Source organism: Melanerpes formicivorus, unplaced genomic scaffold (genome assembly GCF_026170545.1).
Source record: "Melanerpes formicivorus ecotype bairdi unplaced genomic scaffold, bMelFor1.0.p_v2 SCAF_8, whole genome shotgun sequence".
In the NCBI taxonomy this organism is placed as follows: domain Eukaryota; kingdom Metazoa; phylum Chordata; class Aves; order Piciformes; family Picidae; genus Melanerpes; species Melanerpes formicivorus.
The window spans coordinates 15,138,673-15,162,194 of record NW_027142360.1 but is presented as its reverse complement, the minus strand read 5'-3'; the positions used below and the strand labels follow the sequence as shown (position 1 = coordinate 15,162,194).

Here is a 23,522-nt window from a genome sequence, read left to right as displayed (position 1 = left end):
CTGCTGATTAAAAAGCAGAAAAGATAAACCAGGAAAAATGGCCAGCCAATAGCAGAGGGGCACCAGATGTGAAATCCTGCTCCAATCTCTTCTAGCATCCATGCTGTTCAACCTTTTCCTAAGTGAGCTGGAGAAGAGACAAGCAGTAAGAACACAAAGTTTATGGGTGATATTGAGGCAATCAGATCTGCTGAGCGTGGCCTGGTAAATCTACTTCAACTGCTCCCAATTGCCGTCTTGTCCTTTCCCGTGTTTGGAAAATAGCCTTTAGGAAGATTCGTTTTTTTCCTATAATCTTCCAGGTACTGAGGCCAATTTGTATCTCCACAGGCCCCAACCCTCTCAAATGGGCACAATGTTTGCCCTTTTTCAGTTGCTGAACTTCCACAATTTGCCCTAACCTTTCTAATTGATGGAGAACAGCCTCACAGCAACACTGCGGAGCTTCCTCATCACTCTTGTATATATACCATGCACTCCCAAAAACTTGTTTACCTCCGTTTAGCTTAAGTGCTCCATAATTCCATCTTCTTTCCTTGTGGGTGGCGTTCACTCTGCCAATTCTTAAACTGTAAACCAATGGAGGTTAGGAAAGTTTCACTACACATTGCCTTTTTCTAGCAGTTTTCCCTAGACACTGATTTTGGCTACAGTGCAAAACAGTTTCCTGAACTGGTTTCTCCATCTTATCTTTACTCTAACTTTTGGGTTTTTACCCTGCTGGCATAGTACATAGACGCAAAGCAAAATATTTCTAAGTACACAGTCCCTTAGATAAAATCCTTCACACAAAATTCTCTATGTGTAAATATTCATAGACAAGAATTTTTAAACCCATGCAGTGTTACCATAATACTTCAATAATTTATGGAGATTTCAGTTTAAACATAAATCACCCAAGAATAATAAACGTTTCCATTCTTACTTTCTGATAATGAGATGCAGACAACAGAGATCACAACTTATGGATTTGGCAAAGTGGCCAAGGAATATTTTAGAAATCCATTCATTTGTAGTCTTAGCTACAAGTGTAAAAGGTTTTTAATCAGATGTATTGCATACATTAGCAGAAGCTTTCAATCTTTCATGAGCAACACATACTTCTTCATAAATATGATTGTATGCCTATGCTGCAGCAATCAAAATAAGAACATTCCCCAGGGACTGCAATGTCTAAGAAATTACTACTATTTCAGGAAAAAAATAAATAAATCAAAACTTCAGTGATCAGCTCCTCTTTGTCTTTGCACGCTTCCTTAGATGTAGATAATTTATAGAACCTTTTGATCAATGAGTTATTTATTGGCCTAACTTGGAACTGGTTTCAGATCACAGCTGAAAAGAAAAATCAGTCTAGAAATCTATTGTTACCTGAAGGCCAGCAGGACTGCTAAAAGCTTAGTAAAAATTAGGAATATCAACAGCAGCTATAAATGTCATGAAAGCTTCTTATTTTATTAGTGCACAATTTACACTGTGTGTGAAGAACTAAATGTTGAGCTTTTTTTAAACTTGGGCAACTTCCTTCAGGTATGTGTGGCTTTGTCCTGCATTGTGTTTCTCACTTGGCTAAAAATATCTTTATTCACACATTTTTTTCCTTAATTTTGGCTTACGGACTTAACACTTTTACTTGTTATCTCTTGCACATATCTTTTAGATTAAGCTGATTTGTGGTGATTCTAAGCCAACCTTTCATCTCTGCCAGAAGGGGTTACCTCTGAGAAGTATGCCTTACCAACTGAGAGGGTGACAGAGCTATCAACATTCATGAGTTTGCATGTGTTGCACTATGCATCAGTGGTATGCAGATTTTTCTGCAGGCTTTCTGAAGAGAAGTCACTTGTCCTCTATTTTGACAACCAAAATATTGAGAAGAAATTGAGCAGAACAGGAAGAAAAGCGTTAGCCAAACTGAGATAAAACAAAGATTAAAGCAGGATTTCCAGATTATCACTGGGTTGGTTTTGTTTATTTGGGGAGTGCTTGGACTTAACCTTTAATACAACAATGATTTCAATTAAAATGCACTGGGTTTGGAATTGACTCCCAACCCTCCAAGACTTGTCTTCTCAGCATGTGCTGTCTTCATTCAGTAATATTTTCACACTGTTTGCTTTTTTTCCTTCTGCTCTGTATATTACCTATTCTTGCTACATAATAATGAAGCAACCAAAAAAAACCTGACTTACCAGCTATCAATATGAGCCTGCTGTAAAGAAGTGAGCGATAAAAGTATGAATGCCATCAGATCTCCCATTGATTCTATGCATGCTACAAATAGCTAACAAATTATTACTTCAGAAAATGTCATTGATTAAATATCTTGGTTTAAAACTAACCTTTCTGGCCTATCTTGGCCATTCAGCAGTACTGTAAGCACCTTCTTTCTCTCTTTTTTTTCAGCTGTTGATTTGTGTATGCACATGTTAGTTCATACAAAAAATACCAGTGGTGAACATTCTTTCCCCATCCCTCATGCTCTAGTAATTATACATCCAGAGAATCTTCAGGAAGCATTTTCCATGCTATCTGGCTTCTGCCTGAGAGTAAGTCTAGATCGTGATGAGGAAACTTTGTCTTCCCCTTTGGAGTGCTCACTATTCCTCCAAGATTCCCAGCAGCAGATAAACACAGTAATTTATTTGCTCAGAGCTGAAAATTTCTGCAGTATATTACAAAATCTCCCTTGTTGTAGCTCTCACATCTCCAAACATGGAAAATGAATGGCGGTGTTCTCATTTTAATATGGTTTGGATGGAATAACTTCCCCAATATCACTCAGCACACTAGTGTCGGATGCAGGTAAATTGTCCCTGATAACTGATGACACCATAGTGCTTCTCCTATGTCTTGTGATTTCTTGCTTACCTCTTATGTTAGTTTCTTAATTCCTCTCAAGTATCAGAAAGCATGAGAATCATCATAAGCACATGGACAGATGCAGCACATGGACAGATGAAGCACATGCTTAGGTGATTTCCCAACTGCACAAAAAGCTGACTTAATGCACAATATAAAATTTTGAAATATTCATAAATCTATCAAGGAAAACAATGGAACAGAGGCAGATTTTATTTAGAATGTCTCTCCCATTCTAAAAAATCTTGCCAATATTTGGATAAAAACAATATTCAATAATTTATAAAAATACAGTAGATTCTTTCCTATCCAGCTACCCCTACCACCTGCCCAATTTCAGAGTATACACACAATTACAGATACCACTCAGAGAATAAATCTGCAAGAGTTAAGTCTCAAAAGCTTTAGAACACTGAAAGGCCAAATGCAAAGATCTAAAAGCTGAAACATAACAGTAATTATATAATACTCTATGATGAAAGCCCCTCTAAAACTCTCAGTTTAGAAATGTGTCAGGTGGTGTCTTATTGATGAAGCCTGAACACATTATCAAGGTGGTATGCCATATAATTTGAACATAACATAAAAAATTGACAGTAACTAGTACAGATAATTACGTTATGAGATCATGAATGAATAATTCTTTCTACTTATGGAACATGTCAGGGTGTTTTTCAGAGGAAAATGAAGCAGAATTGTCTTTATTTTTTCATCAGACAAAAGTGAAAGGCCAACTTCCAGCTAACTTGAACAAAAATATCTACAGCGAGTCCTTAACAGAACCAAGAGCAGCACTCAAGAATCTCAACTCTGGTTTTGTAACTGCTCTTAAAAACAAGTAACTTGCTACAAACATTCTGTTATTCTAGATTAGGAAAGAAAATTTTAGTGTAGGATGGATCTGATGATAAAGCTTCTGAAATGAATGGGAAGTATTGCCTTGGCTTTTGAAATGTTTATAACGTGCTTTTCCAGTTACAAAGGGATTAACTATGTGGCATGGGAAAATGCTACTTCATACATTTAAATTTGTGGGGTGTTTCAGTTTGCCAATCACTGCTTCAAATTCTTTGTTGGTGAAGTATTTAGCTTATGTGCTAAAATACACATATGAAGTAACCCAGACTTTTCAGAGTATCTTCTGAGAAAGATTAAGCTAATACATGAATGTGAACATAGCATTAGATAAATATATAAGGTATATACATAGGAAATGTATTTATCACACTTATAATACATCATCTTAATAGTTATGTATGGAAGTCTTGGATACCAGAATGTACCAGACTACAAATTCAGAAGGTGAGATGGTAGACTGACATCCTGGCCTCAACCTTGAAGACTTACTCAAAACACTGTTCTCACAGACTACTAAAATGTCAACAAGTAGCTATAGGTTTCTACAAACACTGTAAATATTGATAGACAGCAGTTTTGATTGCAATCTAAACTATGTATTTACTCCTAACAGGCTTGTTTTTATTATTCTTCTGGCAAAATGTAGCCTCATGAGTCTCCTGGAAAAACATACACAGAAATTCAGTTACCAAAAGAGATGGTAAGGGGTTTTTCTGTCTCTCTCTAATAATCTTTTTAGAAATTAATGCCTAGATGGGACCAAACCAAGAATTTACATCAAATAAACACCCAAGTGATATTGAATTAGGAGAAATTAGCAACCACTACATATTTCCAAAACAAGCTCTGTCAGTAGGGCTACATAACAGACATTGCTCTGTCAAAAAGGCAAACGCTTCCAAGCAGACAAAAACAGAAAATAAGCTAATTCAAGAAGATAAGAAGCCAATGCTTTTTAAATTACTGCTCACTGAGATTCCTAACTACCATGTGTCTGGTAAGATTTAAGAGTTTTGTAGTATATTTATGAGAGAAACAAGAGCATTAGACAATCAGTCTGCAACAAGTATGCACTAATTTGCCAGCTGATTCAAGTTTCCAACTTTATTGAAAAAGGAAATAGTTAAAAAGACTCTCACTGTGAAAACAATTACTTCAGTCTCTGAAGAACAGAAGTGTCTTCGTGGAAAGAGTAACATGCAATTTAACAATGTCTTATCAAAAACAAAAGGAGTCAATGGAAAAACTGAATATTCATCATGACTCCTAATGGCATTCACAGCGGCTTTTTATGCCTAATCAAATGAGATTTGGGCAGGTTTTGAATACAGAAAAGGCAAAATATTAAATTCACTAATTCACAATTATTTGTAATGCAATTTACTGAGAAGGGGACTGAAGTTTTTCTTACTTCAAAGGCTTGGTAATGACATCTCTGTTTACATATTGGGTTAAGAGGAAAGATGTAAAGGCATGCAACTCTTATGACTGGCTGAAGAAAAATAATTTCACCTTATGATCAAATTCATAAGCAAGAAATTATAGTGCATTTTTTCCTACTTTCAAAACAGTCAGACAACTGCATCAAACATATTTGGGAAATATACTATGGGACATTTCAGGAATTTAAACTTGTCACTGAAAAAAACCCACATTTCATTATAGATGTTTACATGCATGGTTTCTGTATTGTCATAGCAGCATTTTCTGGTGAAAACATTTGATTCAAAATGGTCATTTTAATGTTCTAGGGCATACAGAGGAACATGAAGAGGAATGCCAGCTGACCCAGGGACACATCTAACTGTCAGTTCGCAGCTCTGGGGTTAGAGAATTCATTTTGGACACCCATATTAACAAACGCACACCTATGTCCCTGTAGAATTTTAAACATCATGAGACACTGAAGAAGTAATTTTGGATTTCTATATTGCAATTTCTGCTAGCTTTAACTTCTGGCTTTACCTTAGCATCTGCTTGACTCACTGGAGAGAACATAAGAGAGGAATATCCAAGAAGTATCCATCTTTCTCAGCTGTGGATTTGCACACATCACACCTACATATAGCCACTGAAAAAATCCATTTCCAGACATTCCCTTCAAACAGTGGTAAAAATGTCCTTGGCAAACTGTCATCATTTTTTCCTACCATGCATAGGATAATCTTAGTAGATAATTAATATTTTAAATATTACTTCTTCACCTTTCTATTAGCACAAAATCTAGGAACGAGAAATTGTGACAAGCCTTCTTACACAGCAACAGTGAACGCCTTAATGCCTGAAAGGTTTGGGATTGTTTAATCTTGGGAAACATATGTCAGAGTAAATAAAGCACAATAAAATATTGTTGCATTCCACTAACTGCATTGTCTGACAGGTGAGTGATATTAATGACTCCATGAAATGCAATCCAAATGTTCAACATTTAGCAGAGTGTTACAGATATGCACAGTTGAGTTCAAATTTTATATTCTGCACATTTCAGCTCTGCATAGGAGATGCCAGAATCTGGGTTTCATGTAAATTTTGAAATTCACCATGCACACAGCATTCTGATAAAATTACCTAATTTGCTGAAAATTATAAACAACTTAACTTCAAATTTTGAAAAGTGTCTCTTGACTGGACATACATGCAAACAGAGTAAGTTTTATTTTACAGCTGGAAAAGAAGAAACTCCACTTTTAGATTCATTCAGTATTATTTTAGGTTCTCTCTGGTGCAAACTCTCAGCAGACACTCAAGGCTATGCTCAGCATGCTTTCTTGCTTTCAATAGCACAGAAGTCAAGGCAAGCTCTCCACCTTCATAGCAGTGTAAATCCTAAAAGTTAAAGCACATTTATTACACCACTGATGTGAGGATCATAGAATCTTAGAATGCACTAAGTTGGAAGGGACTTTCAGAAGTCACCTAGTCCAAACCCCCTGCAGTAAACAGAGATGTCCCCAACTAGATCAAGTTTCCCAGACCTCTGTCAAGTCTGACCTCGATTGTATCCAGGGACAGGGCCCCCAACACCTCCCTGAGCAACAGGTTCCTATGTTCCACTACTCTCATTGTAAGGAACTTATTCTTAATGTTCAATCTAAATCTAGTTTAAAATCATTTCTCCTCGTCCTGTTGCTACATGTCTTTGTAAAAAGTCCCTGTCCAGCTTTCAGGTACTGGAAGGCTACCATAAGGTCTTCCAGGACCCTTCTCTGCTCCAGGCTGAACAACCCCAACTCTCTCAGCCTGGCTTCATAGGAGAGGTGCTTTAGCCTTCTGATCATTTTTGTGGCACTCCTCTGGACCTTCTCCAACAAGTCCATGTCCTTGTGTTGATGGCCACAGAGTGGACTCAGTACTTCAGGTGAGGTCTCACCAGAGCAGACTAGAGTGGCAGGATTACCCTCCTCGACCTGCTGGTTGTGCTTCTTTTGATGCAGCCCAGGATGCGAGTGCACATTGTTGGCTCACATCTAGCTCTTTGCTCACCAGTACCCCCAAGTCCTTTTCTAAAAAGATGCTCTCTATCACATCATGCCCCAGCATGTATTGATAACAAGGATTGTCCTAACCTACATGCAGGACCTTGCATTTGAACCTCACAAGGTTCCCTGTCTTCACTTCTCCATCTTGTTCAGGTCCCTCTGGATGACATTCTGTCCCTCTGGCATATTCACAGCTAGTAGGGTACTCTTCTGCTATAGCTGTTGTTCTCCCCTTGGAATCACATGGATGTGAGGCAGCCAAAGTTTTGTGTAATGCAGAGTTAAGGACAACCATACAAGAAAAGAAAGTCAAATATGCCAGTGGCATGGGAGCCTACATAATAGATAGTACCAGGCTGCTATGAACAAAAAAGAAGAGCAGTGTTATCGCTGAGAAACCAGCGTGAGAAACTGGTGCATAGGGAAAGTATACTAGGGGAAACTTAAGCAGTGCACATTTGGTTCCTCTCCTCATTAATTTTAACAATTCCTTTTTTGTTTGCTTGCTTTCAGTTCTGCCTTCTCATTTTGTGACTCTTCCCCCATCCTATCTTTGTTTAGCTCTGTACCTTCACTTCTCTAACTTGTTGCAGCAATTATAGCCTCAGTATATTCAGCTCTCTAAGCTTCAGTGAATTTGACTCTCACTTGACTGCCTAATATGGTATACATGGTACCTTTAGAGGGGGAGTCACCATCCCTGGAGATGTTCAAGAGGGGACTGGATGTGGCACTTGGTGCCATGGTTTAGTAGTCATGAGGTCTTGGGTGACAGGTTGGACTTGCTGACCCTTGAGGTCTCTTCCAACCTCATCGATTCTATGATTCTATGCTGCCTTCAGTATAGCTGAATGTATGACAATTCAAATTTGATGCAAGTCTGACAGAGTAATACCACTTACATATGTTATGTGCAACAGGTAACAGAAGCTCTAAGTATTATAATTACATATTCCTTATATTAGAAAACTAAAAATAGTTCGGCTATGAGCCTGCCTAAGAATTCTATCCAAAATCTAGAATGGTCAATGGAAGCAAAGAATGGTTTTAATTCATCTCAGGTTTGGTTTTGTTTGTTTTACTAGAGAGAAAGACATAAAGCATGGCTATTCTGCAAAGCAAATATTTTTACAGTCTATCAACACTGTAACAGACAAGTAAAAACATCAGTTATAGAAAAAACATCTACAATAACTCTGAATGTATTTATGTCACTCAAGAGAGGAAATCAAGCCTTTCAGTTTCGTTGTCCTGCTTTAAGACTGGTTATCTTAAAAAGGTTATGGCTTTCTGTATGCTTCCCAGCTACAGGTTCTGCTCCTAGATATAACAGGTCAAAGCATTGTTAGAATAAAAATCCTGGGTCTGTCAACAAGAATAAACTGGAAACTCATCCTTCCCAACGTTATGAAAAACACACACATGATATGGCACCAAGCTTTACAGTGCTAACATTCCAAGGTTCATGCATCAGACAACATTCCTGTCAGCCAGTTCTACATGCCAGGTTTCTTAGAGGAAATGAGATCCTGGAAGGGAAAACCAAGAGAAAAGAATATGAGGTTTATTTCATGAAGGCATGATCAGGTTCTTTTAGTACAGACAGAATTACAGGCCAAGTTTTTCAGATCTTAAATTGTGCAAAACTCCTACTGCAGTCAAGAATTTTACTAATTAGAAATCATAGATTTTGGCCTACTGTAATTGATGCAAGACATCTGAAGCATCATGCAGTTACTAGAAAAAACAATATGGGCAATATTATGATAACATCACTCACAATATCAAAGCACATCATCACATAGGCAAGGGGGAAAGGGGAAAAAAGAATAGGTAATTTAACCATTAACTTAAATGAGTTTAACAAAATGCTGCCTGAAAGTTAACATAAAGAACAGCACATGGCAGGAACCAGAAAGTTAGAAACAAACCCTCTACCTCTACAGCTAATTAAAAAATTGCTCAGTAATCTTATAAAATGTATAAGAGGAAAGCCAAACACAATAAATACCTAAACAAAAGCTAGGAGAGGGATACAAAAGGCATGGAGCAAGACAAGATTTTCCTGGTGCTGATTACGAGTAATTTTACCTCCTAGTGACAGAAATCAAAAGCTGAGTAGACCTCTCAAAGAAACATACTTTTGTATTGCACAATATCAGTTCCACTCACCACACCTTGAATGCAGCACAACTGCAGAGACTTTGCAATTGTTTGATTTTTCAAAATACAGTAATAAATATTCAGTGATTGGATGTGTTCATTCACTTTTCACAGACACATGGATAGGACACAGGAGATCTTTCAACAGTGAGCTGGGGAAAATGTGGTGTTTTTAGGACCAGCAGTGGCACGCCTATAATAATATTATTAGGAATAATGAAAATACATCATCAATAAGGGATTTTGAGTAAACTTTTGAATTATATTGCAGAGACATAAAATATGGTTTCCTCACTTGTCCAAAATAGTTTCAAATTTCTGACATCAGAGGAGAGGGTGAAAGAGTTAGAAATTTTTAGTCATGAGAAGAAAGGCACAGGAGAGATCTTTAGAAGTTAGGCATGTCAGGTGAAAGGCAGTAAAGAAGACAGACTATTTTCAGCTGTAAGCAGTGAAAGGAAAAGAGTAATGGAAATTTAAGGGGAAAAACTTTACTGTAAAGGTAGTCAAACAGAAGAACAGGTTGCCCAGAGAAGTCATGAAATTTCCACCCTTGGAGCTATTCAAACTATACACAATCCTGAAAAATGTACTGCAGTTGACCCTGCTTTGAGCAGGGTGGTTGGTCCCTTCCTACCATGACAATTCCACAATTTCATAACAACAGAGTAAAATTAATGAGATTCTCTGGGGAAAGTGATACCACCATTTCTTACCTGTTTAAAACACCTAAGTGTTAATCATTTTTTATCTTCTCTTCCCAAAATTTACCTTGAATTATTATCAGAAAGAAGTTGCTGATTAGCTAAGACTGTAACAGCCTCTTAATGATACATGAGAGCTTTACCATAAAAATGGAATCCCACTTGCACATAAGAATAAATAAATTATATGGAGGAGCACGATGCCTTCTAAATCTAGATGTACAAATTTTGCTGTTAGTGCCAAAAGTAAAATGCAAGCAGGTAGATCTCCAATGCAACTTGTAGGTGTTGAATAGAACAGAATAGAACTAGACCAGGTTGGAAGAGACCTTTGAGACCATCGAGTCCAACCTATTATCCAACACTATCTAATCAACTAAACCATGGCAATAAGCGCCCCATTCAGTCTCTTCCTAAACACCTCCAGGGATGGTGACTCCACCACCTCCCTGGGCAGCACATTCCAATGGCTAACAACTCTCTCTGTGAAGAACTTTCTCCTCACCTTGAGCCTAAACCTCCCCTTGTGCAGCTTGAGACTGTATCCTCTTGTTCTGTCACAGGTTACCTGGGAGAAGAGACCAACCCCCACCTGGCTACAATCTCCCTTCAGGTAGCTGTAGACAGCAATAAGGTCTCCCCTGAGCCTCCTCTTCTCCAGAAGGATTAGATGTGGCTAGGACATGCCCAGATTCCTGTATGAAGATTTATTTGTTAGAGCTGAGCAAACCCCCAGGAGAGAAGTGTATCAAATGCAGACATTTAATGTCAACATTTGCATTTAAAGGGATGAATCTCATTTCTGGTATTCCTGGCAAAAAGTATTATAACAAAGAAAATTAAAGTTGTCAAAATAATGGAGAATCACCAAAATTATAAGAAAGTTCCATTGCTTCCAAGATTTTTCATGTTGGAGCAACATGCACATCTCCATGGTGGATGTACCTTCTCCAATAATTGTTGACATCTTACTTGACCTACATTTGAAACCAACATTGAAATCCTCACATTCCTGTGTTTGCAAATTAATAAAATTCTCCTAGAAGTTTCTAGTCCAATGTCCTTGAAAGCACTTTGATGATGAAGAAAGCAGTAACCAGCTGCTGCTTCACAGATGCTGAAAAAGCATGGAACAAATGATACTGATTGTAATGATATGTTGCAAAAGCAAAGCAGTGGAGCACTTCTGTTGAAGACAGCCTTCCTGTTAAACAGAGGACCAAGCACAGACTCTTCCTCTTGTTCTGTATAATATGACTCCTACAGACTGCAAGTCTCTTAAAATGCCAATAGGGTTTCTAACAAAAACTGAAAAGAAATTAGAAGAAATCCAGCTAAGGGCCAAACAATATAAGATGAGACTCCTGTGTTAGTGGAAATTACATAAAGCTTTCAGCTAGCTAGTAGGAAATGGGAATTGCAATCAGACAGCATCCAAGCACAAATTTCTTAAATTTGTTAATTTACTAAAGTTCTTTTATTTTTCCTTAACTTCTGCTGCTTGAGACTTCCACCAATACCTACATACCTTGCTTTTAAAGAAAGACAAATTTGTCAGTTCTAAAGGAACTTTTTCTTAAAACATGAAAGTATATTTGACTGACAAATGGAAAATTTGTTGTATAGAGAAGGTCAACACCAGAAAAAAAAAAAATCCAGGTAAAAATTAAATAACAGTCAACAATTACTGTAGATTTCATTTTTTCCAAGAGGGAGAAAAAATATTCTTATACACTGCTTGTTACGCTAAATCAGAGACAGGATTTGACATGGTGCAGAACGAACTCATACTGATCTTGGAGGAAACATATGATGTTGAGCCATCTTAGGAGAAATATGCCATTAAATCTCACTGTAAGATTTTATGCACGTGGAAATACTGATATTCAGAGTAACACTTAACTGTTTAAAAAGAAACTAGTAGATATACTGAAGTTCTTTGTGGAGTCTCTCAAAATGTATCACATATGTACAATGAAGATAAATGTGCAGATGGTTATTATGAGTTCTGTCTTTCATAGACAACATGTTTTCCCAGCATTGCATTAGAATAGAATAAGAATAGAATAAGAATAGAATAGACCAGACCAGGTTGGAAGAGACCTTCAAGATCATCGCATCCAACCCATCAACCAATCCAACCCACCTAAACAACTAAACCATGGCAAAGGGTTTGAAGATTTAATTTCAAACTGGAAGTACTGCTACTATTCAATATCTAAATGATAGAAGTTTCTATGTGTCTTACAGCCATGAGCATATTTTTTAGTCAAAATATTAAAGAAATACATCTATTAAATGAAACCCCCTCCGCCCCTCCATTAAATTGTTGATGCTTATGGAAAATCGGTTACGAAACAATAGTCAAGAACTTTTTGCCAAATATTATGTAACACCATTATATGCAGCATCATTATATCATGATTATAGAATACAAAAGCATCAACAGAAAAATTGTTTCAAAACTTTGATTCAGTACCTTTTGCCAGAACTAAATTCATATTTCGAAAAACAAGACACAAAAGGGCAATTCAGATCTCTGATCCGAATATACTAAAACAAGAGGACACAGTCTCAGGCTGCGCCAGGGGAGGTTCAGGTTGGATGTTAGGAAGAAGTTCTATACAGAAAGAGTGATTGCCTGTTGGAATGGGCTGCCCAGGGAGGTGGTGGAGTCACCATCATTGGAGGTGTTCAGGAGGAGGCTTGATGGGGTGCTTGGTGCCATGGTTTAGTTGTTTAGGTGGGTTGGATTGGTTGATGGGTTGGACACGATGATCTTGAAGGTCTCTTCCAACCTGGTTTATTCTATGTATTCTATTCTATTCTAAATCAGATGCAGGACTCTAGATGAACTACTTTTTTCTTTTCTTTCAGGCTGTTATTCTTTATGTCCTTAAGTTTTTAGTGACTCATACCATCATATTGCACTAACAATGCTCTCAAAATGCAAATTGCTAATGACTTCTATCTCAATGTAAATCTAGGAAATAAGTGAAATTCTATGTAGTGTTTCCAGGAGTATCATAAGCATCTTTCTATATAAGTTTGAAATAGCAGCAACCCAAGTTTTATTTCATGCCTAAAGCTATTGTCACACTGAATAGATAAGATGCAATATCTGGGAAACAGCAGCATTCTTGCATATAGTAGGCTACTTCACAGAGTTAACATACCTTTTATGTATGTGCATAGCTATCAACAGAACATTCAAAAATGCTTTCCCTTTTTAATACATTTTTGTTGCTGTTTTTTGTTATGACTCTGCTCCATTGCAACATTTGCCTTGTGAGCAACAGCAAAAGAAGACCCAACTTTAATTTTCAGGTTCAAAGTTTCAGGTATATTAAGCCTATATATGCTATAAGCCTATATATATTTATTAAATAAGAATAACTCAATAACAATTAATTATAAAATATGTTTGAAGTTCATAATCTCAATGTATATTTTGATGCAAAGAATTCTTAAACCTCACTGCTTAGAGCAAAGGAAATTCACCTGCTGCTTTGTTTTTCACAGGCTATGAAAATAACCTATTAATTTATGCAATTAAAACAAGATCTTAGACACCTAACTGCAGAAAATCAGCCCATGGAGTCTAATATAAATAGATAACTTTGTTTGTTCAAATATAGGAAGATAAAGGTTTTAGTACTAGAGTCTTTTTCCTGACTAGCTAGCCAACAGATTGAATCTAATGATCAGAAACTCAATAAATACCTAGGAGAAGTAAAGAGCACACTATCAGAGTGGGGCTTCACCTTGATTTAAGTCTTCAAATAAGGACAAAAGTGATACTTAAGATACTTAAGATCCTTGCTTATGGTTATTTACAGATGCTTCTAGCATATAAATCAGTAAGTGAATGTCTATCACCTAAGATATTTATGAACTTTAAACACTTACAAACAGTTTAGAAATTGTCACTGAAAACATAATCATTCTATCTGCTAAACTCTTCTCTCTCCAGTCTTCCAGATATAGGTATATGAATTCAATTAGCATGGTATGAATGATTCTTGAATGCCAATTGATGACTAATACATCTGTCCAGCTATCTCTCAGTGAACACCATTAAATGACAAAGTAAAATTAAGAATTTTTTTCAATAAGTGAACTTATAACTTACCTTCAGTGAAACTTTCAAAAGTGCCTCAGACATACGTTAAAGACAAAACATTCTCAGATGAGATTCATGCTCTTAGATTCTGTCAGGGAAGGGAGAGATTCCCCAGCAGCCATATCAGGAAGTGATAGTCCCAGCTGATGAACAAAGGGCTTGTAGTGGTATGAGTGAAAGTGAAGACAAAATAGCTTAAGCTGGATCACCTCCAGTATGTGTATGTTAACACAGAACTACATACAAGGTAACACTTTGGAAACAACTTTCAAACTCTAAGCAAGAAATCAGACTGTACCACATTAACATGAAGAATTAAGAGATCTATGTGCAGTTGTGGGATCCTGTTATGATCCTGAGGACGTGGTATGAGGGATCATATACCTGGAATATTGCAATGGAAGAAAACAGGCATGCCAGGAAGATGAGGAAGTAGAGTTGCTCTTCACGTGACAGAACTGCATGAGAGAGTAGTTTATTAATAAATAAATATTAAAGAGCAGACCAATATGGGTGGTATTATATTGTGCATCTGATCCCTGGTGAGAACATTGAAGCAGATGAGGCCTTTGGCAGACACACAGAAGTAGCAGCATACTTGCAGGCCCTGGTTCTTACAGGGGACTTGAACCAGCTCAATATGCACTGGAGAAACAATGCAGCAGGGCAGATGTAATACAAGAGTTTCCTGAAGAGCACTGATGGTGGTCTTCCGACATCATACAAACATGGAAGTGCTTGTTGGGGATGTTGTCACAGGTTTAGACCCAGCCACAACCAAGCACTATGCAGACAGTCACCTCTCCCCATCAGAAAAGAAATAAAAAAAGTGGTAGCAAACCCCAAAATCCTGTGAGTTAAGGAGAGTTTAACACAAAGAAAAACAACAAGAATAACAATAGCATAGAAAGTAAAGCCAGGAAATATAAAATGCAACACCCTCATGCCACCATTCACCAAAAGCCCATGCCATCCCCACCTCTTACATAGCAAGCAAGACATTCATGGTATGAAAACCCCCATATGCTGGTTCAGCAGGCTACCTTGCATGTGGGAAGGATTGGCTTCAGCCACTTTAAAAGGGTGGTGTTAAGGGTCTTCTGAGGAAGACAAAAAGCATGATCACAATACTAGCCTTCAAGAAAGTGACTTTGGCTTCCTCATGAATTTCCTTGGAAGACTTTCATGGGATAAGAAGAGAAGGAGAAATGCCTGACCATTAAGCCATAGGCAAAAGGAGAATAGCATCATGACACTTTTGTGAATTTTGCCTTCTCTTTGCAGATCCAGTGAGGTCAGGTAACAAATTCAGCTTCTATTCAGATACAAAGTGAAGCCACAAATACATCTCTCAGTGAATAATCTACAGGTAAATAAATTACCTAGGTCTTGTGAAGCAGACATAAAATATGCAGTGCAAATATTCTTGCTTCTCATCAAGCTTCCCCTCTGGAGCCAGCCAGATATAAGAACTGAATGGGATAGTGTATGTCAGAGAGAAATACTTGTTTGCCCCCCTTCTGCTAAAGAATAGTTTTTTTTCAAATCAGTGTAGGGTTGTATTACAACTGAATTACTCTAATGTAATTTTTTCATTTGAGAGCAAAATTAAATGCCAGTAACAAGAACTAATATGTATCATTATCTTACTAAATTTCCCTGATTCCACACTAATCCCCCCAAACTGGAACTAGGAAAGAGCTATCATAATGTTACTGGCAATCCCACTGTAGTATGCTAACTGCCCTAGTTGTGCAACAGCAGCTGATGAACAGATAGATATACAACATTAAAAGCTATTTTAGGAATTTGATGGCAATGGAACAGTGTAATCATTGTAACACAGGACAGTAACACAGGACCAGTGCTGCAAAATGCAAGATTTGCCCTGGTTAATCACCAGCTATACTCAAGACCTGGATAAGTTAGAAATGGACTAAAGCACTTTGATGATACAGATCCCTTTTTCTTTTTGTGCTCTAAAAAGGACAAAGCAAATGTGATTACTTACCATTTCATTTGTAGTAGTTCTTTGTCACCCCTTCCATAAATAGTATTCTTGCTACCAGCAGTCTCTCACTTTGAGAAGTACTTAGCACAAATATGCTTCCACAGAATAAATTCTCAACTAAAAGTATTTTTATGGCTGTATATATGTTTGTTTTACATGAAAGGTCACACTAGAACAAATGTTCTAGTTAAAATGTGATAATGGTGTAACTGCGAATGCTTCAGATCGAAGTTATTTTAACTTTCTTATTAACTGCTTACCTAACACATTTCTCAGTGGCAGAATATATAGTCAGTCATGCTTAAACATGATTGTAAGGCAACTACTGTGCAATTGCAGTTTCTTGCTTTTAGTATAGCCTTTTGGTTAGTTCACGTGGGACTGCAGTGACTGAAGAGGGATGATCTTTCATTAGGGGTTTTTTTTAAATTATGAAAAAACAAAAATGTATATAGCAAACTTCATGCTGACCCAAACTTTAAATAGCAAATCAAAACAAAACAAACCCACAAACAAATTTATTTCTGTATGCAGGTGTTTGGGGGGGTTGTTTTCTTTGTTGTTCTTGTTTTATTTGTTTTGGTTTTAAGGCATTCTAGTAGGTTCATTGTTTATCAGTTCAATGTCACAGAATCACAGGACCAGTTCCATGGAGGGAGACAGGAGCAGCTCACAGCTCCATTGTCCCAGAGAGAAGATAAATAGTACCAGACAGGACCTGTCTCCCTCCATGGAGCTGCCTCCTATCTCTTTGGAGATTCTCCTGTGTGGGACCACATACCTGCTCCGGTCTGGGACCATGGACCTGCTCCTAGGAGTCTAGAACCATGGAACTTCCTCTGTCTCCCTTCATGGAGCGCTCCTTGTTTGGGACCACAGAGCTGTAAGCTGCTCCTCTGTGAGACAAGGAGCAGCTCCAACATTTCCAGACAAGAGCAGCACTTGTATATGGCAATTAGTTACGTGACCAAATAGAAATACTACAATTGGCTCATAATACATTCCAAGAAGAATTCTAAATGAGTTACAAGAGAAATTGCAGGCATGTCAAAGATTTATTTACACCTGAAATATCATGTGCTATAAGAGTTCATGTTTCATTGTAACAAGATGCAACGTAGAAGCAAGAAGTGTTTCTCAAAATAATTGTCACTGCTGTACAAACAATAGTAGGCTACTAATACAAAAAATAAAACACTAATTTGATAGACAATGATAAAACATAGTGGTTGATAGAGCAAAACTTCACATTTTTACTGCAATTAAAACTCTGAAGAGAACAAGGAAAAAATTTAGACAGCAGAGTGTTAAGATTCCCAGAGGCATTATGAAGAGATGTACACAGAGCACTGCAAATCTGCAATGTAACAAACATCATCTGCTGCTCCAAAGAGGGAAAAAAAAGTGAGTTTATAGACACAGCTATTGATTTCTTAACAGTCTAATTAGGAGGTTCCACAAGCATCACCTTGGATCTTCAAAGTTTAAAAATGAACAACCAGTTCAAGCAACACCAGAGGAGACTGGGGGGCAAGGGGAGGGGCAGTACTGTAAGTTTTCCATACACATTGTAGATATCTGGACTTTCCAACCGATACAGGTAAGTAATTTTTATTTTAACTGTGCTTCGTACTAAATGGAAGAGAAGCATTTGAAAGCAAGCCATGTGTTACATGCTTCCTACCTATGGGTACTGTATCTTCAGATAAGCAGAAGCTTATACTGGACATATAGCTTCTTCCCTAATTCTTAATTCATATACCAACACATAAAAAGCAAGGTTTGCTGCCCTTGCAGTTTCAAAGCACTGCTCCTGTTCTGTGTATCACAAGCCAAGTGAAAAGTACCACCACAGAGCATACATGCCTTTTGCTATCAGGTGATACCACTGACATGTTGTGGAATTCTCTAGACGGTTAAATATTAATCTTATTTTCACCTTCACACCACATCAGTGGTAGGTATTAGTGAAGGGTATTTTTGTTCCTGTAGTATGACAGCACAGAGAGAAAATGGGAAAAGTCAAATGGAGAGTGAGAGAGTAAAACAAGGGGAACTGATGCTCTTTCTGTTTAGTTAGAACAACCCTGAATTTAAGAGATGGGTACCAGCTAAGAGGTTTGTATCACTAGGAAATTAGCTAAACTTGAGCTAGTCCCATTTGCTTTCTAGGTAGAAAAACACAAAACATCCACACACCCAACACCACCAACCAACCATACAAAACCCCAAGTATCTTACATAAACATTTTCGACATTTACACAGCACAGTAAGTAGACTCCAAAGACTTCAAAATAAAAGCTGAAGTTTATTTTTCATTCCACATTCTTAGCAGGTATATCAGGCTATATTAGACTTCTTGTATTTACAACTATGAAAGGTCCACTTTCAGAATGAGACAGATAATTACTTAGGTATTAGTAGAGGTTTTAGATATAAGATCTAAATAATGTAACATGACATGGTGCACATTGAAATATGAAATAAGGACTTCTAACACAGCAGCTGCCTAAGCTATTACTAAACTTGAAGCTTTTCAGCTCTTCAGTGAATTCATTTTTGATCAGAAACTGTGATAGATCACACCTTTACAATAGTCTTATCTTTCTTCTGTAGGTAAGTTCCTTTTCTTAAATTGCCTCAAGTAGAGGTAAAGCTTTATAAACAACACAAATGGACATCACTTCTGTGAGCTTTGTTACACTGATCCATCAAAAGGAACTAATCTGTGCTGTTTGAAAAACATACAAAGAAACAAATTAGCCATGTTAAAGAAATGTTTAAGTAGTTCTAAACAAGAGATGGGATTAGAAGGATTATAGAAAAGGCTACTCCTAGATATGAGTCATTCTTAAAGAGTGAACTCATTAGTCACTGAAGTAGTTTCCATTCAATCTGTAAAGTATATAAAGTGGGCAGAGATGTGGAACATCCTAATTTACAACAGGAAAAGATTTCTGACAATTTGAAAACTCAACTTCTATGCAAGCATTAAGTAACTAAGAATGTGTATATCATCATATGTGTTAATTCTCTCTCTCTGTCTTCTTTCTCAAGGTTTTCTACTCTCAGTTTCCAAATCTCTGCAAAATGTAGAAGATGAAGATATGTTGCTAACCACATTAAATCTTGGAAAAACTCTTGGAGATAGAACTGCAAGCAGAGGAGCTATACCTTTGCTGAAGCATTATAAGACTGAAGACAGCAGAGTTTTGGATGAAGAGGATGACAGAAATATGAAAGTTTTGGTGAGTTTTCAGTTTAACATTTTGGCTTTCTTGTAAAATGGAAATTCTCTTTATAGTCCTTTAGAAAATAAACACAATAACTTAAAGTAATAACCTGGTGGAGATACATCTGGTGGAGTTTTGTATACTATAATCAAGAATACATTTTCTAATTCCAAGATGTTAAATGTGTAACTTGGAGAGATGAATAAAAGAAACCTGATTTTTTACAGAACTACAATGCAGTCAAAACTTGTGGAGGGAAAAATAAAAGCCTGTATTTGTGCTTGATTCAGCATGTCCCTATATGCAGCAACAGGTTTTTAACTCACCAAATATACTTCATTACTTCAGCATGTTCTTTATCATAAAACCATTTCCATCAAATATGTAATGCAGGTCATTACTTTTAAAATTCCCCCCTTGAAAGATAAAATATATGCATTGCTAAATATAAAGTACAACAAGTAGAGAAAGTGAAAACAATTGACTCCAAGTAAACTGCCACTCTTGTTTTCCCATTAAACAGGACACAGGTTCCAGACATGATTCCTTAAACCATATTATGGCAATCAACATGGGTAGCAAGCAACTACCTTATCTTGCACTGAAGGCAGCCATGGCTTTTCCAGCTGACACTGAAATTCAAAATATTGAATCAATACAGGAAAGGGATACTGCAGATGAAAAAAATTCACCTAAATTCCCTATAGGAAGGAGAGATTTTGACCGTAAGTATATCTTTTATTTTACACAGAAATTACTCCATTTTTGTTCAACTCTAATGTCATAATGTGAACAGGGGAGGAAGCATTTATTAAATTACTATTTCCAGAGGCCATAGAAGAGTTCTAGATCTCTGATGATTCAAACTTGCAGATTATTTTTTTTTTCCCTGTAGTGCTCAGGTGTATGCTGGGAAGAGTCTATCGACCATGTTGGCAAGCCTGAAAGTTACTGATTCACACCACCTTCACTTTGAAGATTGAACATTTTAAAGTCAATGTAATCTTTTACTGTGTTTTAGTGTGGCTATACGTATGCATCCAAAAATTCTTTCCCATAGTATTGGAGAGAGAAACATACTTCATTACAATCAACTAACATAGCTGTAATTACTAATGATGTATTATTACATGAAATAAAAGACTTCTGCATAAGCCAGACTTATGTTTGTCTCATACTACACACCAACTACTGCTTATTTGAGTGGCAGAGGAAGCGGTAAAAGAATTTCATCCTTCTCTCACAAAAACCCTAAAAACTTCTGAGCCAGTCAAGATGCCATGTGTGTCAAAACGAAAACTTAGAGTCGGAAGTAGTGAGTTAATTTTGCCTGACCAGCAATCAACTTATTCTTGCTTGCAGGTTTGCTGTGTTTTCTTTTTCCATCCTTTCTGCTATCCAATTCCTTCTGAGGGTTGCTCGAAGTTTTAGGTCTCTTCGCAGTTTTTTGCAAAGATGGTTCACTTTCCTTATCACAGATTACTTTGTCATTATTCAAATCCATCTGTTCATTCTTGGAGTACTTGTTTCTTGGCTGACAACTCAGTCTTCCCATTTCTGTATAACTTCTAGCCTGGTGAACATTTTCAGAAATAGTTCCAAGCACTGGTACATCAAGACATGAATTCATACCTTCTGTCATGCAAGAACATAAAAAACATATGTGAGGAAATAAAAAGTTACCTGGGATTATTCAACATTTTTCTAGCAGAGGACAGACATGTGATTTATCTTTTTTTAAAGCCAAAACTAGTGCTTTATCAGCAAAACAAAACTATGCTGGGCACTGAGGCTACCTTTGCTATGTGTTCCTAAGTGCGCTGACAAGTTAAAACGATGTTGCTCAAAAACACGCAACAGCAACTAAATTAGAGAAGTAGATTTATATCTTATGATATTAGAAAATATGCTTGAAGGGCATAGAAATTATCTCCATCATGTGTTTTACAGTGGAGCAAAATAATATATTATTTTGTTTGCAAATTTTACTTAGCTTACTTTTGTAAAAGAAGGAACATTACACACAAAATATAATCAACTTTTTAACCTCAAGAGAGCATCAAAATATTTTTCATACATGTCTATTTTGTTTGCACTAAAATCATAATGCAGATTCAAAGATATTTAATCATTTGCCAAATTCATTTGTCAAAATATACCCAAACAGCATAAGTTGCCAGAAAACTGTAATATTGAAGAACACTACTGTATCTGATTCTGCATGCTCATCTCCATCTAGGAGAAACACAGAGCAATGATTCATGTCTTGCCTTGTGTTCTTTTTCCTCTTGAAAACAGATTTATACTTTAGTTTTACTACAGTTTTGTTTAATAACACTTGAAATATTAGCTATCACATTTCATTATTCAATTCTGCTACAACTTACCTGTGACATCTCCAGCTTTCAGATGTTGCTTTGGTGCAGGGTCTATGCAAGTTGGAATTTGGCTACCGCTGAGGAAATGTTGACCCTTTATCTCACTCAGCTCATTTTTATACGTACATGCAAACTGAGATTTGAGTGAAGATTGCTTCATCTGCAAATAGCAATCTGGTATTAGCTTTAATTATTTGCAAAATTACAATACCTGAAAGACTAGTAAAATAGTAAAAGTTTGCCTATTCTTCTGTCTGGGAAGCTTTTAGATCACTAAAATACCAGAAAAAACGAGTATGCTCCTTTTCACATATTTATTCACAAAGTGTAAAGGCTTCCAAGAATACTACTAAATTACTCTGTTGAACTCCTACAGTAATTGTAACATTTTTTTCTCTCTCAGAGAGTTACAGATGAGCTTTTAAACCCTCAACCCATGATTTTCTCTCAAAGTTAGTACCTTGTTTTGATAGTCTGCATGTTCTACCATTTTGAATAGCTGTCACAGCTACAACAATTACCATTCTCTACAGGTACAGAGGAAAGCATAATAGCAACAATGAAAAGGAATGACAGATAATAAACTGAATTGCAATGTGCATATGCCTAAAACGCAAATGTGAAGTATTATTGCAGATATTTTCTTTGCCAAAATTTAGACTTCCCATTTAGTCACAAAATAAAGCTATTTCCTCTTTGAATCTAATGTCTACACATTTGTCAAAATATACCCAAATAGCACAGAATCACACAGAGCATAAGTTGAAGAAAACTGTAATATTGAAGAACACTACTGTATCTGATTCTGCATGCTCATCTCCATCTAGGAGAAACACAGATCTTCTTTCTGCCTTGATATGTCTGTACATCTATAGTTTTACTTTAAACTCAGTATTCTCTTAAAAAATTAAAAAGATTCAATTTCTCCAATTGTCCATCACTACCAAACCACAAGTTGTCTATGCCAGGTAACAGTCTGAGAAAGAAAGGCAGATTTAACACAGAACCAGACAGCCTGACTCTCAACAATTCTAATCTTTTGTAAGTGTCAATCTACTCTCTAATTAAAACATTTACCATAAGGTAAGACTATATACATAGACATTTGTGCTTCAGGTTTATGCATTAGCTCAGAGTCATTAAGCCTATGTCATACTCTTTTCAAAGTCTTTTGAAGGCAGATCTATCCCATGAATAAGCTTAAGAACTTGAAAAAATTTAACATAAAACAGTGATCGAGATCAAACTTACTCAATGTCCTGTTGTACAACTACAATATTCACAGTACAAGGGGCTTACATTTTCTTTAAGGTTACTGTAATATTAAGAAAAATATTTCCCAATGACTGCTGTTTCATAGATACCTAATCCCTCAAAATTCCCTAACTTCTTAATTATTGTTCAAACAACACACATCAAAAATTACACAGTAACTCATGCAGAGTTCTACCACTTTCATATTTTAAGAGGTAAATAAAGTACAATTTGTGCTGAGTTGATGAAGCTCTAATAAACACAGCATGAAGAAAGACAAACTTGAGTAAGAAAGGCTGATAGTTTCTATTATGTAACAATAAATCCCATTAACTTTTAGGACGTAAGGGTTTCTTTTTTTCTACCCCATCTGACGCTTCACTAGTTTGGATTGCAAGAATTAGAATACGTGGAGTCAAAGAATGGAAGTCAAGCTCAAATTCTGAAAAACCTGCA

The 23,522-nt window shown here is 36.7% G+C and overlaps 3 protein-coding genes across 3 annotated transcripts in view; 2 read left to right on the top strand and 1 right to left on the bottom strand.

The window, feature by feature from the left end:
* Positions 1 to 6,072, top strand: part of IGF1 (insulin like growth factor 1) — a 63,663-nt gene extending 57,591 nt beyond the window's left edge. The window contains exons 4-5 of the transcript XR_010987802.1: positions 4,334 to 4,420; positions 5,472 to 6,072. The gene's annotated coding sequence lies outside the window, so the exon portion shown is untranslated. The remainder of the gene's footprint in view (positions 1 to 4,333; positions 4,421 to 5,471) is intronic.
* Positions 6,073 to 17,253: 11,181 nt separating this feature from the next.
* Positions 17,254 to 23,522, bottom strand: part of PARPBP (PARP1 binding protein) — a 39,488-nt gene continuing 33,219 nt past the window's right edge. The window contains exons 10-11 of the mRNA XM_068142258.1: positions 21,822 to 21,972; positions 17,254 to 21,069 (exon numbers count right to left, since the gene is read on the bottom strand). Coding sequence (XP_067998359.1) covers positions 20,735 to 21,069; positions 21,822 to 21,972 — 486 coding nt within the window. The 3' untranslated portion in view covers positions 17,254 to 20,734. The remainder of the gene's footprint in view (positions 21,070 to 21,821; positions 21,973 to 23,522) is intronic.
* On the top strand, positions 19,201 to 20,579 carry PMCH (pro-melanin concentrating hormone). Its single transcript, XM_068142260.1, has 3 exons — positions 19,201 to 19,449; positions 19,958 to 20,159; positions 20,330 to 20,579. The coding sequence occupies exons 1-3, from the start codon at positions 19,207 to 19,209 to the stop codon at positions 20,377 to 20,379; spliced, it is 495 nt and encodes a 164-aa protein (XP_067998361.1). The 5' UTR covers positions 19,201 to 19,206; the 3' UTR covers positions 20,380 to 20,579.